This window comes from Uranotaenia lowii, chromosome 3 (assembly GCF_029784155.1).
Source record: "Uranotaenia lowii strain MFRU-FL chromosome 3, ASM2978415v1, whole genome shotgun sequence".
Classification (NCBI taxonomy): domain Eukaryota; kingdom Metazoa; phylum Arthropoda; class Insecta; order Diptera; family Culicidae; genus Uranotaenia; species Uranotaenia lowii.
The window spans coordinates 260,278,427-260,296,295 of record NC_073693.1 but is presented as its reverse complement, the minus strand read 5'-3'; the positions used below and the strand labels follow the sequence as shown (position 1 = coordinate 260,296,295).

Here is a 17,869-nt window from a genome sequence, read left to right as displayed (position 1 = left end):
TACTTCAACACTATGATAGTATTTCTTCAATACAAGTTCAATACAACAATGTGCTTCAATAAACGAATTCTATTATCAAGTTTTTAAAGAAACTAATTTTTTTTAAATTAACTTAGTTATTTTTAAACATTTCTAATAAAACATATAAAACAGCGCTTAAAAACGCTTGATTTAAGAATAAACAAACAAACTATCAAACAAATGAAATCCTCATCGATTTTGTAAAAAAATATTTGTGAATCATAAAGCAGATAGTTATCTGTGATTTGAATAAAAATCTTGTTAAAGATCGAGTTCTTCATAAATCTATGTTAGAATAAAAACACCACTAGTAGCTTCTATTTCTTTCTGGCATTATGTTTAAACAAAATAAGTTCCATGAAATCAATGTAATGAGATTCAAAAAATCTGGTAAACTGGTAAACTTAAAAGATTAATTTTTTTATTAAAAAATGTATAAGATTTTCATAGAAAATTAATAAATAAAATTAATTAAATTATTTTAATAGAAAACTGCTTTTATTGAAATTTCCACCTCAAATAATGTCACTAGAAAATCTTAATCGAACCCCGTGTTCACATAAAATCTCACAAAAGAGACTTTTAATTGAATAACAAAATTTAATAAATTCAAATATGTACTAGCACAAGGTCTCATGCAAAATTTGGGTCAGATTATTCTAAGGGAAGGGGTTGCGCAACGCACCTGAAGTTTGTATGGAATTATGTAGTTTTTGTTCAGCATGATAAAAAAAACCGTTTTTCGTCAATAATTTAGGTCTTTATCAACCAATTTTTCTTTTAATTTGAGTATTTTAAAGCTTTGATCATGACAAAATTTCATCTGAGAAACGCGTTTCGATTAGAGTTATCATAAAACAGCTATAATGTTCAAAATAAGCGTCGATTAACGATTATTCATGTATTTTTTGTATTTTACCCATCAGAAGCTAATTTTTGAAACTCAAAAACCTTTTTAACTAAACCATTGTCGAAATGGGATCTTGAGATAAACTATTTGTCATAATGAAAGTTTTGTGAATGACTATAATTAAAACAAATCAGCCGATAGGGACTTCAGAAATTGGTGCATAACTTGGTTTTAATGTCCTTCCAAACCCAATTTCTCATAATTCCATACAAATTTTGGGCTCATTGTGCCCTCTTTTTCCGTGGGCCAATCCCCAAATTTGGCACTGGACTTTGTGTTAGGCCTAGGATCTATTTAAGCTTGCAACTTATAAGATTTTCATTAGATGGCTGATTTAGGCACTCTAGTGTCGATTAACTATCTTGGGAAAGATCGAAGGCTTTGAAATTATCATTTATTTTTCCTTTCCTTTGCAATAAAGAATTAAAAAGATTCAGAAACACATTTCAACGCTTTTACGAATAAATATTTCCTAGTTTTAGTCATGTAAATAATATTCACATGATCGCATTAAAAAACTTCGAATTAAATTGATGTGAGCAGTGTTGCAAACCTTATCTGCTTATATGGACCTTTGAGCTTAAACTCCTTTTAGTTTTTGGGAATAAATAGATCGATTTCATCACCAAATCACATTATTTATTAAGTTTTTAAGCATTTTAAGTAAATCAAGTATTAATTTTAAGATTATACTTTGATTTATTTCATGTAGCTAACCATCAAATTTCGTGACGTCACAACGCTTTGCAAAACCCTGCTTTAAAAAAATGCTGCGTTGTGACGTCACAAAACTGAATCGCTCTAAAATAAATTGAAATCAAAATTTAAAAAAATCAAAAACAGCTATTTGTTGGTTGTAATGAATCGATACTTTCCTGAAATTTTCATAAAATTGGATCAAATAGAAGAGCAGAAAATTGCGGCGTTGTAAAAAAAATTGAAAAATGGGAAAAGAGACGCGTTGTGACGTAACGATTCCTTCTGCTTATATTTTGTTAACTATTTATTCTATACAAATACTTTTGGTTTCAAATTGTAGAGAGTTAAATTTTGACCTTATAATGTACAATTTTTAACAATGTGCGATATGACCTGTAAAACTTACATACAATATACCAAAAAATTGTTTTGCAAACGTTGTGACGTCACGCTGGAATGGGTCATATCAATTTTCTTAATTTGGCTTTATGAATCTGGATTTTCGGTTATATTTGAAATTAAATTTGAAAGCTGATTTTCTTTGATCTTGATTTTATTTTTGTTGATCGAGTTCAAGTGTTTATATTCTCAAACTCACTTGTGCTTGATAGATTGGTTTTTGATCTGATATCTGGTACGAAACTTTTTTTTAGTTTTTTTGTGTATTGGTTCAGATTTTTCTCTATACTTAAATGTTTCGGAATTTAAGGTGGCATGCTTTTTACTTAAATGTTTAATTTTTATATTCTTTCAAGTTTGATGATATTTTCGATTACGATCCTTTTTTCTGACTTTTGTAACTGAGAGTTGGATCATCAAGTTAAAGTCCTATATAGCTTAACTTTGGAAAAGTTCCTTTTAACCACTGAGCATAAAGGGTAGTATGCATTTTTCAATGTTTCCTGATCATCCAATCCGTTCTTATGATAGCAATTTACTTGGAATCACAAAATTGATAACATTCAATTCTCAAACTGACTGGGTAAATGCTTAACATCTTCTAAAAACAAAAAAAAAATAAAGGTGATTTTTTATCAGTTATATGACTTTCTATTGGTGATATCAAAACTCATCAAAAATGATTTGGTAATGGTTATGTTTTGAGTCAATCGAAAATTTTACATCCATATTGCTTGAGTTGCTAAAAGAATATGACATTTCAAAAATATTAACGGTGTACGAACAATCATCTAAGAAAATATTAGAACTGCCTTGATTCTGATGCAACAAAAATCAAATTTCATAAATATGCTTCTTACCGGCTAGTTGCAGCATCCCATAGGGACAATCATATCCAAGTATCCATTTTACTGGTGTCACGTGAAAAGTACACTGGCAATGAAAATGGGCGCCAAAACTTCCTATAGATAGATGGATGAACATTAGGGTGTCCCAAAATTGCATAACTTCTGGGAATCTGGGAGCTCACCCTCCAAATGGTAGATTAGGATGTGCAGAACAAACTTTTTTATGAGGCCGACTAAAAAAAATCATGTTTAGAGATTCCACAAGCGCGATCTTTGAAAAAAGTCAACTTTTAAATTAATTCTGGGTCCAAAACTTTTCATAAAACTTATATATTTTATATTTTTTTATTTTGTTTGAGTTAAATACTATACGTAAAAATTGGAAAATGAATCAAATTTGTATCAAAATGTAATACAAGCAAGCTATTTCCAAAAAAAAATTTTTTAATCCAAAAATTTGGTATTCAACTGATCAAAATGTGTACCAAGCGAAAAATATTTTTAATAGCAATGCCATCAAACGATGCGGATTTTTGTGCACTTAAACTTTGCTGAACAAAACATGTTATTTGTATCATCGTGCGAAGAGGTTTTCACGGTTTAATCCTTAATAAAAATAAAAAATAGAAGTTTTTTTTCTTATTTAACAAATTTGTCTTAATAAATACCTACTTTAAAATCAAATAACTTGCAAAAAAAGACTTGGATGGTTTAAGTGAGTTATCAGTAGGCCATATGCCAAATTTGAGCGGAATTGAACCAAACCAAAACAAATAAATAGCAGCAACAGTCTTAAAAATCTGCGCTTCAAAAACCATTCTGCCTTTTTCCACCGGGAAGCAAAATCATAACAAACAATCAGCAGCACCAGCCTTGAAAATCTGCACTTCATGAGCCAATTCCGTTTTTTCCACCGATAATCAAATCAAAGTAAACAATCAGCCGCAAAAGTGCTAAAAACCTACGCTTCTTAAGCCAATTCCGTTTTTTCCAACGGAAAGCCAAACCAAAACAAACAACCAGCAACAACCAAATCTGCGCTTCCGAAGCCAATCCGTTTTTTTTTCAACCGGAAGGCGAAATCAACACAAACAACCAGCAACAGTCACCTTAAAAATCTGTACTTCCTAATTTTAAATTTAGAGAGGGTTATGTTACCGATTGGCACTTTAAGTAAACGATAGGCGTTTCAAATCACCAATCACCAACTTGAATATGACCAACATTATCAAATTTTACCTTCAATATACCATCCAATAAAAACGATTCCTAATATATGATCAATCTAATACCTAATATATGATCAGTGTAATACCTATCAAGGACGTTAAAAAGTACGAGAATAACTTTTTATCTGACAGCTGTTTATAGTTCTTTTACTGGAAACAAGGGATAGGTTAATAGATGAATGCAACATTTTAAACAAAAAAGCATGGATTATCTCCAACCTGACCCTTTGAAGGGCAAAAAGCCCATTCAGATTAAAACAAAAAAACACACGACAGCAGCTAGCAGTCCTTATCAAAACTATCAACGTTGCTCGCTATCCGACATTATGTTTGTAGCCAAGATTATTGTCGCTCCGGCTCAAAACGGCAGATAAGCTGAATCATTGGGAGCGATAAGACTCGTCGTTGTTAAATTTTATACGTAGGTTCCTATAGCGGCGGCAGCAATCATATGCATTTTACCAAACCCCTTTTCAGTTTTTGCTAATGTAAGGTAATTGATTCGACTGATAGCTCAAATCATGAGATATTACAAGAAAAGCCATGTTAAAACAGAAATTTTGGCAACACATTCAGTGTTCGATCCAGTCTTGGCACTGACCTATCTGTAATTTCAGGGTAAGGCAGTGCAAAATAAACTATTAAATTTTTCTACCGTTAGCAATACTTTAAAAGAGATAAGAAATAAATTCAACTATTGAACTTGTTATGACCGTTTCAATATAACTACCAAAATATTCGAACTTTCACATTCAAAATCTGTTATCGATAATTTAACTATAATAAGCTCAACTACCCTAGGCACTCAAATTGCGGTAAGCTGCCATGATATATGGGCAAATTCAATTGATAAACAGTGAGAGTGGCTCTGTTGCACAGGTCAATTACATTCGAGAGCATTACTCGTCGTCAACGTCTCGTCAGTCAGTCAGCGTCCCAAACAAATTGTGTCCTCCTGAAAGTGGAAATACCCAGCTTCAAACTTTTAAATTTAAGTGAAAATTTACCTCCTAAAGAACAACGTTTAAAAAGTTTGAAGGCTTGAACGTCGTAATCTGTAAATCAACGGGGGAGCTGTGCTGGATTTGTGTTGTGTTATCTGATAATAAGTTAAATTCATTTTTTTTTGCTTACTGGAACGCGTTTGATTAGAGGCAGCGCTATGGAAATAATAAGGTAAGTAAGAGCAAACAACGTTGCGTCACAACAAATCTGAGCAAGAGTATGTTGTTTTACTGAAACCAGCTTGAATGAGTATGTATGAGAGAGTCACTTAGAGGTAATTAAACCTTCATTACTTTCAAAACAGCTGTTGAATTATTTATTTTAGATTTTGGGACATTTGAGAATGCCGAATCCCTAGCTCTAAACTTTGATCTATGTTTTTGGACTGGTCAACGTGTAGTTCAGAAAACCGAATGCTGTTCTCTATTTTTTTTTAAATTTGAGTTCTTATGAATGTTTTATGTATCACCGATTATATTGTGTTGAGTTCAGATTTAAGTCAGGAAATTTCATCGTAGCTATGGAGATGCCTCCAAAGAAACTGAAACGCTCAATCCAATCGAGAAATCTAATCCATCTATTGAAGTATAGGGGAGAATGAGGATACTTGATCCCTGGGGATACTTGATTCCTTAGCTATATCTCCAAACTGGAATGTCGTACAAAGATCAAATGTTCTAGAAAAATGTGCCAAATGGAACAAAACAACAATGGTTGAAGCTCAAGAAATTTTAACAAAATAAGTTTTTGGGTTATTGAACCTTGTTTGAAAAATTTCACAAAATGTAACTTGGAGATCTTTTTTCATCATTTTAAAATGTTCCTAACATGGAAATATTATAACCAAAATATTTATTGCAATACATCAATCTTTCGAGTGTAAGATGAACTTCATAATACAATATTGTCAAAGCGATGGAAAACTCCCAACTTTTTTCAGAAAAAGTTTTCTAAAATGTTGATTTTGGGTACAGTTGATCCCTAATATATGGGTACAAATGATCCCGGTATATTCTTCTTCTCAATGGATCGTGGTCATTGCTGATTACGAGATTACTAATATTTATCAAATAGCTAATATTCATCCATCAATAATCTGAAGAAAAGGGCTAAAATAATTGATTTTCTCTTGTTTATAAAAAATTGCGCCCGTAAGTATGCAATGTCATAAGGGTTGAGAATAAGCTATAGAATTTTTTTTTCTGACAATTATTGATTGTGAAATGAGAACAAACATGACCAAAATAGTCAATTAACATTCTATCTTGGGGTTTTGTTTGATTTTTTCCATGGATTAGGGCTTCCTGAATAAAGGATCAAGTCTCCCCTAACTTCAAAAATATCGCAATTTTTTTACTCGAACGAAAATGCTTCTATTTTATCTACGGGTTCAAGTATCGTTCAAATTTTAGAAGCATAGAAACTTGAAGTTACACGCTGTCAGAAAATGTAAAAGAGTGCGAGTTGCTAAATTTTTCCAAAAAGATATGGTGAAAATAAGAAAAAGGGATCAAGTATCCCCACTCTCCCCTACCTATAAACACACCCCTCTTAAGGTCAATAATAACTAGCGTCTTCTTGATTTTTTTTCTCCCTGCTACCCATTCCAGAATCGACGAAAACGACAACTCCGGAGGAAGCAGCGACAGCAAAATGGTTTCCAAAGTAATTAGTTTCGATGAGCTTGTTAAGGCGGCCATCGAAACGTTCCGGAGCACATTCAATGCGGAACCGGATATTGCTGCCTGTGCCCCGGGCCGGGTCAACCTGATCGGGGAACACGTCGACTACAACGATGGCTTCGTGCTGCCGATGGTAAGTTACACTACTCGCTGCTGGGATTGAATGGTTCAGATTTTTATTGTATTGTGACGTGATTTAACGGATTAGGGATGGACAGGAGCTGATGATGTCAGCTTATTGTCCCAAATGTCCTTTTTTTCAACCATAGTATGGACAGACAAAAATCAATTCAGTGAATCGACAAGATTTGTAGAGACGATAATCGATACTTCTACTAAATCTAAATAGTAACATAAATTGAGATAAATGTTTGCGCCTAAATGTATACTATAAATTATGCATCGGATTGAGATGAAAATTTGCACTCGGGAATTTTAAAAGATGACCAATTGATTTCAAGTATCAAAATTTATGTCAGGGGTCGACCAAAGGGGTCGTCCATACAACACAAATATTGTTTTGACGATAGCGTCGTTGTTTAAAGGATTGAAATGAAAATTTGAACATGAAAATTTTCAGGAACCGATGATTGATAGAAGGTACCGTAAAACGAGGTAACATTGGTCGCCGGGGTATCTATTTTTTCGAAGGGTTACAAACAAACATCTTTCCCGATCAAAGCGTTAGGAAGCAGAGGTTGATTTATGTGAGAATTCAACTTCTTTCCTTAGTAAATATATAGTTTTTGTTTTATTTTGAGGTAAATTTTTGATATTTTAAAATAGGGACATTTTTCAAGAGTAAGCCAGTCTAGGACAAAAGGCTAGAAACCCTATCAAATGGTAAAGTTTGAAGGAAAAAATCAAATGGGAATAGTACGAGGGCCTAGGGAATTGAATGAAGACAAAATTTCTTTTTTTTTGTAGTTGAAATTTAATAAGTTATGTTAAAAAATTTAGCCCCTAAGTTGATGCAGCATCATTTTCTATCTTTTAATTTTAATTGTTTTTCGGCCTTTACACATGAAAGATGTTGTTTTTTTTTGGACCGGGAAGAAATATAAACCAAGAAACACCAAAATTCAGCAATGATGTTTCTAGGTTTAGACTAGCATTTGTAATTATTATGAAGGTGTTTTGTATCCTTTTTGATCAAAAAAATTCGTTAAAACCGTCGAAACAGAGACTGATCAATGTTACTCCAAAGCATCAAATTCTCACTGAGATGGAATCGGTTTTTAAATCAAGTTTAGAGTAGTCTAAAAAATTTCTTTAAAATTTCATGTTTTTCGTTCATAGGAGTCCAGTACTGGTTTTAAAAATATGAAACATGCCTCATTCCCCTTAACAGCAAAAATAATCGGAAAATATCTGAAAAAAAAAATGATTAATCTTACCCCGGATAACGGTACTCTTTCTAAATCTGAAAAGTAACATGGAAAGAGATAAATGTTTGCGCCCAAATGTTTGCAATAAAAAAATGCATTGGATTTCGAAGAAAATTTGCACTTGGGAATTTTTAAGGATGAGAAATTGGTTTCAAGTGTCAAATTAAGGGTCAGAGTTCGTACAGGAAAAGCTTGCACTTAAAAAACGCGACTCCGTTTGAAAGCTTTTCATATAAAACCATTGTAAAGATCGATCGTCTCTTCCGGCGCTAAATGTCTGCTAAAAAAACAATAATTTCACACATTCTTATGTCTTTTCGTAAAAAGATCGTCATCAAATAAACAGTTACTGTGGATGAACCATTTTTCATGATTTGTACCCAAAAATAATAAAAAGTTACAATTGACAGTTTCATAAAACCCCTGTGTGCAGATTTTCGTATCAACCCAGGTTATTTAATCGTCAATTCTAAAAACTACAATCATTTAATATGAACAACCCCTGGCCCAAAGTTGTATGGATTGAATCATTTTTCAATCACTTAAAACCAGCTTATGCTATTGTTAATTAAGTTTCATTCAAATTACTAAATTAAGTTTCATCCTAATTTTGAATTTAGCACAAAATCATCTTTGCAGTGAACAGTTTATGTATGACTCCTTTTACCGCCCCTGATAACAAAAAATTATTTGCTGACCCCAATTATACGCACCCTCAAAGCTTCCATTTCAAAAATTGCATTTCAATCTTATTTTAAATATTCTTAACATCGCTAAAACAATGTATGCTTTGTATGGACGAATTTCTAAAATCAAATCATCTTCAAATTTGAAAACATTTATCCTCTTTCCTGATCCTAATGAGGTTTTATGCCAATTTTCAACTATCCTGGTCTCAACACGGCTTATCCTACTGACAAAAAAATAGACCCTTAGTTCATTTTTAACCCCTAGTTCCCCTATATTTTGTAAACAGTCCAGAAAATACTGATTTGGAGTACAACATTTTGTGTTTTTTTTCGAGCATTCGAATGAAGACTGTTTTTAGCTAACACACGCAATGGAAAATGAAATTTTGGTTTATTAATTACTAGCTGACCCGTTGTGCTTTGCTACACCTTCCGAAAATAAGTGTAATTTGTAAAAATTTATTCAAATTTAGATTTAAGAGAGCATTTGGGGTATTTTTTGGAGTTGAAAAAATATGGTATAGAAATTTGAAAAAAAAAAACGATGAAAAGGATTTTTAATAACCTTTTCCAAACAGCTTTTTTCACCATCCTCGCCTACGAAGCAGTTTGAATATCTATCCTTTTCGCGCCAAAATTAGGTTGAAAAAATGTTTTGCCATATTCAAAACCCGTGGACATAAGACATTATAGCTAGTAGTTTTCCAAAACAGCACTTATCATGGTAATGAAAAATATTTCAAATCAGTTATGTATTAAATACAGTGCAAATTTCTTTTTTTTAATAAATTTACTACGGCAAAAAATATAAATATTCAAAAAAATATCAGTTGCAGAAAGTCAAATATTCAAAAATGATGGCAAAAACAAATTTTTAAGCTTACATTTGTCCCGTATATTTGGGCAAGTGTCAATGCAAAGCTTATTTACAGATGCGTCAGAGTAATGGCCTTAAAATGGATTTAATACGTATTCCTGTTTTCTGTTCTATCAAGTTTCAGTGATATTGTAGTATTCCTGCAGTATAAATTTATGTTTTACTACACTTTTAACAAATGCCGTTCAAAGGGAATGACAAAGGTCATTTACAAAGACATTTAAGATTTTTCAATATCCGCTTCAGTTTCAACATTCAGAATACTCCTTCTGGTCTTCCCAACATATTGAATCATTTTGAAGATGAATTTCTTAAAAGTTCGACGTTTGTCCTTGCCCCACCGTATAAGTTGACAGGAGGGAATATTGTTTTTAACACTTTAAGGGTATACTAAAAATTTCTCATCAAAATTTTGCGTCCAGTTAAATATCAGTTCTAAATTCTCGCTTTTCAAAAACGAAGCGAATCAAAAGTCTCTTTTATGCAGCCATGTAACACAAAAACACTTTTCATGTAAAGTACGTACTTGAATTGATATGTTATAAAAAAGTACAATGGTTTGTTCAGAATTACTTAAAATAAAAAGCTCCCAGTTTCATTTCTAAATTCGTTTCAGTTGTGTTTTGGGCCGAAGTAACAATTTCTAGGAAAAAACATAATTTTTATTTTTTTTAACAGAAAAAGTTTTGAATATGTTCTAATGTTCCTTGAATGAAAAGTCGAATGCTACCTACATTAACACGAACTAAATATGGAAGTATTTTTGCGAACCTTTCAATTGGTTATGATTCGATTGATAAAATACCAATCCGTGTCACATCTAGGCGTCATTTATTACCAAGTGCAATTAAGCAAGAAAAAAACACATCTAGGTTGCATATCGCCCCCACGTGCATAAGAAACATAGGTACTTGGTTTAGGCGCCTGATTGTTAAATTTTTCCATCGATCAATGAATAGTATGCTTTAGTTACTATCCGATCCCCTTGCGACGACGTTTGCTTGACCATAGAGACGAAAAACAAACCCCTCAAATAAAAGAAAATCTCTAAAAATGGATGACATGACTTTTCAATTTCAGATTTTGGCAAAAAAAATGTATAGGTATGTTTTATTCGATCGACAAAATGTCAATCTGGGTCTCATCTAGGCGTCATTTATAACCATGTGCTGTACTAATGAGCTAGGAATCAAGTAGAAAAAAATCACATCAAGGCTTCATATCGCCACCCCTTGCATTGAAAATATTCTTGGTTGAGAAATACGCGCCAAAATATTCCCACTGATCAGTATGCTGTGCCTGGGTTACTAAAGAGCCTGTAATAAAAACAAAAGAGACGCAATCTGATCCTTTTAAGAATAAATCATCTAGCAACCCCGCTTTCATTTGAGCGCAGCACTGCTTTGCTTCAAACTTCACATGACTTAAATTTTTGTTGCGTTTACTTTTTTTCGGAAGTGGTTTTTGGTCTAGTCTGCTGTTTTACCAAGCTGTTTTTGGTATTGTCATCAATTAAAAAAAGTGCAATCATGGAGTGTTTGGCAAAAAAATTGTTCTAACAAAACCTGCCCTGGATTTAAAAATATATTTTTCTTCCGGTTCCCGACTGAGTCAAAAAAAACGGGAGAAATTGCTCGCATTCTGCCATCTTTCGGGGTATTCTGTACTGGAATCCGCAACTTTCATTGGTAAACTTATCATTTCGACTCCGCTGATCCGGGAACATCTTGTGAAGTCAATGAAAACTCAAAATTAAAAAAAATATCCTACATATTTATCATTAAATAAAATCATAACTTACCAATTAAGTACCAAGAAATAAGTCCTTGAGAATCTAGCTTGTAATTGAAATAGAGCATCCAAAAACTGTGTTTTGATTACCCTTTGTTTACAGGTATGAATGATAATACTTTCGCTACCGCCGCTTTCGCAATTCCAAATTTTCCAGTTTGACAAGTCTTTTGCTCGATTGGAATGACACTGACAGGAAATCGAAAATTCCAATCGTGACATTTCGTCTCTTTTGTTTATAGAGGCTCGTTATGGGTTACTATCCTTTTGCGACGTTGGCTCGACGCCTCGACCTTGGAGACGAAAAACAAACCGCCCAAAGGAAGAAAAAATCTCGAGAAAATGGATGTCATGACTTTAATTTGTTTCGAAAAACTACAAACTTTGTATGGAAGCCCTCCCTCCCTTAAGTCGGATGGAGTTTTGACTATTACAGAAACCATCCCCGGCCTCAAAAACCCTTAGATTCCAATTTTGACGATGATCTGTTCAGTACTTTCCGAGTCTATAGGGAACAGACAGACAGACAAACATTCATTTTTATATATATAGATGAAAAATATAAGTTCTAACCTGAAAATGTTGAACCAACTAAGACTTGTCATGTTGATTTTTTTCCGAGGAATCCAATGAAGGCTATTTGAGCCCCCGCACGCATCAAAAAATGAAGTTGGGCGTTTTTTAGAGTTTTTTTTTCAGAGCGTGCGGTGGCTAAAAAGCCTTTGTTCGACTCCACAGAAAAAATCACATAAGATAAGTTTCATTTGGATTGAAATTTTCAAGTCCGAACATGCTTTTCTGCAATATTTAAAACATTTAAGGGAATTGAGGTTAAAACATCTTTAGCTCCATTTTCCGATGCGTATCGTGGCTAAAATATGTAGCCTTCATTCGTTTCCTCTGAAACACATAAGATTAGCTCCAAAATCTTCTAGACCGAAAAAGCTTTTTCTGAACTACATATATCAAAAATATTGAGAAATTGAAGGTAAAACGACCATTACTCCACTTTCCGATGCATGCGGTTGCTCATATAGCCTTCATTCGATTTTTCGGGAAAAATTGCATAAGTTAGGTCACATTTGTTCAAAACTTTTAAGTAGGGACTTACTTTTTCATAATTAATTGAAAAATATAGGTGAATTCAGGGTGTAATCAGCCATAACTGCATTTTACGAAGTCAGTCAATCAGCTTTCATTTGATTATTCAAAAAAAAAAACATGCACACAAGAAAAGTTTCATTTTGTTAAAAAATGTAAGTTCAAAACAGTGTTTTTCTAGATTGCTTACAAAATATAGGGGAATAACGGTTATAAAAATCACTATTACTCCGTTCGTAAGCTTTTATGGTGTTTGAAACTATGTTCAATCGGTTCTCCGGATATTTTCACTGAAGTAAAGTTTTTTTTTCATAGATTTAGTTCATGTAGAAGAGAAGATATTGAATTTCTTTGCAGTGTACAGGGTGTTCAAAAACTTCGAATACGCTTTTAAACCAAAAGGTGTGGTGAAGCCGTAGTAAATACATCTAAATTTTTTAAAAGTAATTTTGTGCTATTTTCAGACAAACTATTCCTGGTGTCGAAGAATTAATTTTCATTAAGTGTTTGTTTTTTATCAGCCTTTTCACACCCTAAGTACTGGTACAAGCAAAAAATCCTATTTATTGACCAAAACAAATAGTTTTTTTTTTTTAAATTTTTTCGTATTATGTGTGAAATGTCGGGAAAGTAGCTACGTGCTAGCTGATGGAGCGAAAAATAAGTAATTGCACATCATAAATAAATAATCAAACAGTTTTTTTTATATCGTAGCTCGAAATTTCAGTACTTTACCTAATATCTCAACACATTTTAGATTTCAGAATCCAGATCCCAGTGTAAAAAAATAAAGTTTCTAACTCCATTTTAAAAGTTGAAAGGGAATGTTGGTTTTTCTATTGTTCAGAAAAAGTAAGAAATATTGAGATCTTAAATTTAGTTTGAATAAACTGCACATTTTAAAAGAATTTAACTAAACTAAATAAAGTATAACTACTTTAGAATCATTCCTATGCAGCACTTAACTCAATGTTTATCGTAATCCCTTTTTATCATATGTTTATACAATTTTTAAAAATAATGAACAGAAGAAAAATGTAGAAAAAAATCTCAAATTTTATTTGTTCGTTGTTTTTGTATAGTTTGCTTTGAACAAATGAGATTTAAGATGCTGATTGGATATCGAATTCTTTCTTTTCAGTTAAAACATTTCAATTTTCACTATAATCAATTTTAAAATGCATTTATAGTGTAACTTGTTGACTCAAGGTAAACAGTGTGCCGTTGATCGAGGCATGATGAGCATTTTCTGCCGTAAAATCTAGCAGCGAACTCAACTGAACTCGATGAAGTAAACTCAATTTTATAGAGTTGTCATATGGCGAGTTGGCCTAGAGGTAAGGTGTCGGAGAAGTAACTCAGAGGACTCGAACTCCATCGCTGGTTGAGGCTTTTTTTTCATTAACTTTTCATGATTGATTATTTTGATCGTTGCAGTATAAGGCTAGTCGAATTATCTGAAAAAACAAGCACCAGAAAAATAATGTATGAGTTTGTGTGAATTGTTTGTATTCTTCAAACCTCTTACAATATTGTGTTGTTGCTTTGTTTGATGAATGATGTGAATAGCCGTATTTATAATGCAACAAAATGATCACTAATGAAAAGTTAATGAAAAAAAATCGCCTCGACTAGGAATCGAACCTGAGTCCTCTGGGTTATCTTTCCGTCACCTCTCTAGGCCAACTCTAATCAATTCCGTCAAATTGTAGCTCTATAACTTAATTAACTTCATCGAGCCGAATTCGCTGCTAGATTATACGGAAGAAAATGCTCATCGTGCCCTGGTTAATGATGCCCATACTGACCCAGGGAGGTTCTCATATAGCCTCTGTAGTGACCAATTTTAAAGTTTTGATTTATTTTCTCAAGCTTCAGTCAGATACTAAATAGACTCATTAAGTTTATGAAAACGAAACAGTGATGTAATTCACATAATATAGCTGTTTTCAATGGTTCAATAAGCGTCCTCCTTAAAGTCACCATCATGTCATGAGCTCAAAAATTTTTAACAATATAAATTTTTGATTAATTGAGCTTTGTTTAAAAAATTCTACAAAAAAATTTGAAATAATTTCATAAGACTGTTGCTCTAAACTTAAACCAGTACTTTAGTAAAAAGTATCGAATTTTCAATTTTTTTTACTTCTGATTAGAAAACTTCGAAAACCGTAAAGAAAAGTGGTCATATAAACTGAAGCACTATTCTTTCAGCTGATTCTGGCATGACGTGGACTGTTGCTTGTTGATGGGTGACTTTTTGATTGCATAGAAATCTATGATCAGGAAGTTTGGTGAATTTTGTTTAAACAAATCTTTCTTTTATTGTAAGTAGTTGTACATTGAGCAGAGTGAGCTGATACAAGCCGTAGAAAAACCCGTCGCAAAGGAGAAGAGAGGGGATTCCGTTATTAATTTCTCCAATACATTTTTGATTAAACTATGTGAGCATCAAACTGATCTGATGGACTTATTTCCAATACAAATATTGAACTTTTGAAATTCATGATTTTAACTATTTAACAGTTTTTTTTGAAGACTGCGAAACTCTTTGACTCATGGTTTAAAAACATCAATAATTGAATTGGGTTCAAATTTTCTAGAAAATTTCGTCGAAATTCTCGTGTTTATGTAAATTTGAAAAAAAATATATAAACAAACTGCATCAACTTTTTTTCTCAGAAGTCACAATTACTTTCGGTCTCCGGTAAAGTCGATCATTGAATTAAAATTTTTATTTTCTAAAAAATGATAAACTTCTATAGCTTTACCAGAATAGTGAACAAGTTTGTTTGACGAATTTATAACCTTTTTTCAAAAGTTATATCGAAAACAAAGGATGATTGAAAGAAACTTACTAGTAGGTATTAAATATTTTTAATCAGCGCCTCAAAATAATTCAAAATTTGCTTGAATACTCTTTGCACCTCGGGAACTGTTAAGATCAACGTCAACTTTTGTTATTTATGTTGAAATTATTGTTTCCATTTTAAGTTTCTTGATTCTTTTCGTTATTTTATTTTGAAAAATATGTTCCTGAATATTTCATAAAGTGTTCTTATTGAAGTTATCTTTATCAAAAAGAAAAACTTATTGAACTTACTCAAATCAGAAAATAATAAGGATTATAATCTAAACTTTTTATAATATATAATGATTAATTTTTTCTTGTTGGAATAAAAATAAATTAAAATTGAAAGTTAGAGGTCAAAACCATGCGATTCAAATGTGATTTGTGTGCTTCTCTTGAAAACTTAGTTTCAATTAAACATTTTAAATCTTTGTTATGGAAATAAACTGATTTTAAACAATCAATCAGGAAAATATGGAATTTCTTACAGAATATTTGGCTTGGCGTCAAGTTAACATTTTTCATTAGGCCGGAACAAATTTCAAATTCTTCTTTTGTCACTCGGATTTGGAACATCGCGAGGGGGGGAACAATAAAAAATAATGTAAAAAAAATAAATTGGAATTAATTTCACGAAAACTTGTATGCAACAAAGTTGTATACAATATCATTACACAAAACCTTAGAAACAAGTCATTTTTCATCGAAAAAATCAATAAAATCAGGAATACAAAAGGTGAAATAACTTTCATCTTCCAAAATTTGTTTTTTTCGCCCTGTAATCTTTTGGATTCTTGATTTTTTTTCTCGAAATTTACATTAAATACTTCAAACTTAATTTATTTCCCCCTTCGGGTTTTTGGAAATTTCGAAGGGGAGGTGACAAGAGAAGAAATTGATATTTGTTCCAGCCTTATTATGAAATTGACATTAAAAATTCCTGGAAAAGAATAAAAAAAATCCATTTTGCATTTAAAAATCGTAAAAATTGGCTATAACTTATATTGTTTCCGAAAATTCTCAGCTGAATTGTAAATACAATCTTATCCGTATAACATATTGAAACAAGTTGAGCACCACTGATTTTCAGTGTGTGCGGCACGGCTAACTACAACGCAAAACACAAACACTCAAAACCCAAATCTGTAGCAATTACAATTATTTACTTACACACGACATTTTAAAAACTTAAGCTAGCTTACATTATTACTCACGGGCCCGTTTCTACCATAACATCAAAACAATAACAACAATAATATCACCGCTCGAACGCCTCAGATACAAGGCTGGTAAATTTCAGTCAATTTCGTTCGACCCGACCAACGTCTAGTAGTCAATGTTATCGAAAGAATATCTAAGTCATCTAAGAGTTGAATGACCAAGCTAAAATGTCGGTCAGGCAGCAATGTCAATATTGAATGACATTTTTGTACTCCACTCGCATCACACATACGATCATCTTTCTATTTCATTTTCAGGCTGTTTTGGGAGGGATTTTACGTTATAAGTTGCGCAAATTTAAAAAAAAAATGTAACTGTTGGCCGTAAGAATAAAAAAGTCGTAGCAAGCATGATGTCGTTCATTCAACTTGGTCATGACATTGTAACCTTATGTCGCTGACCAAAAAACAGTATCACATGACATAGACATGCAAAGAAGTATCAAAGTCGGCTGACATTGGCCGTCTGACACTGATAATTTGCAGCTCTGCTCAGATATATCCGGCTTGATATCACGGGAATGTCTGGCAACCCTGAGTTTTTGCACTGCTCCACGGGCACGCACCACTGCCTGGAGCAGCTCCGCTGTCTGCTTCCGGCTGGTTCTGTTCCGGCTTGCCCGACCGACTGAGCTGGAGGCAACAGTGCCCTTAGCTCCCGAACAACGGCACTCAGCTCTCCAACAACGACCTGTCGATTTACAATCATGGCTTAGCACTTACGATTTTGCTGTGGGATGCTGACCAGATTATGGTTATGTACCGGTACTAAAAGGTCAATACGGTTTTGACGCAATTTGTTGGGGAAAACTGTAACTTAAATCACTCACCCTTGCGTGTGATGTTTTCTTTCGCTTTCTAATTCGCTTCCCAGGAACAACACTTTTTATCCTCGCTCGTTCTGGCCTTTCTTGCGACTGCGATCGAATTGTGTCGCGAACGAGTCTCCTTTGTCTTTGCATCTACCGGTACGATAGATCCTCCTGTTCTGATGGCTCCAGTTCCAGAATGCGCAGTAACGGCGAGCGACAATTTCACTCGGAAGTTTACTAGAAACTATCACGAGATGGGCCGTCGAATTTTTCTTCTTGTTTTTATGTTGTTTTGGTTTGTATTGTTGTTTTGTTCTGTTGCACGTGTACGTTTGACATTTTACACT

General features: G+C 32.9%; 1 protein-coding gene across 2 annotated transcripts in view; it reads left to right on the top strand.

Annotated features, from left to right (window-relative positions):
• LOC129751182 (galactokinase-like) overlaps nt 1–17,869 on the top strand; it is a 150,756-nt gene that overhangs the window by 76,071 nt on the left and 56,816 nt on the right. Inside the window, exons 1-2 of one of the 2 annotated variants that reach the window (XM_055746534.1) lie at nt 5,014–5,282; nt 6,722–6,926. In XM_055746534.1, coding sequence (XP_055602509.1) covers nt 5,269–5,282; nt 6,722–6,926 — 219 coding nt within the window. In that variant the 5' untranslated portion in view covers nt 5,014–5,268. Of the gene's footprint in view, nt 1–5,013; nt 5,283–6,721; nt 6,927–17,869 lie in introns of those variants that run through there. The other variant, XM_055746535.1, reaches the window with a different exon arrangement.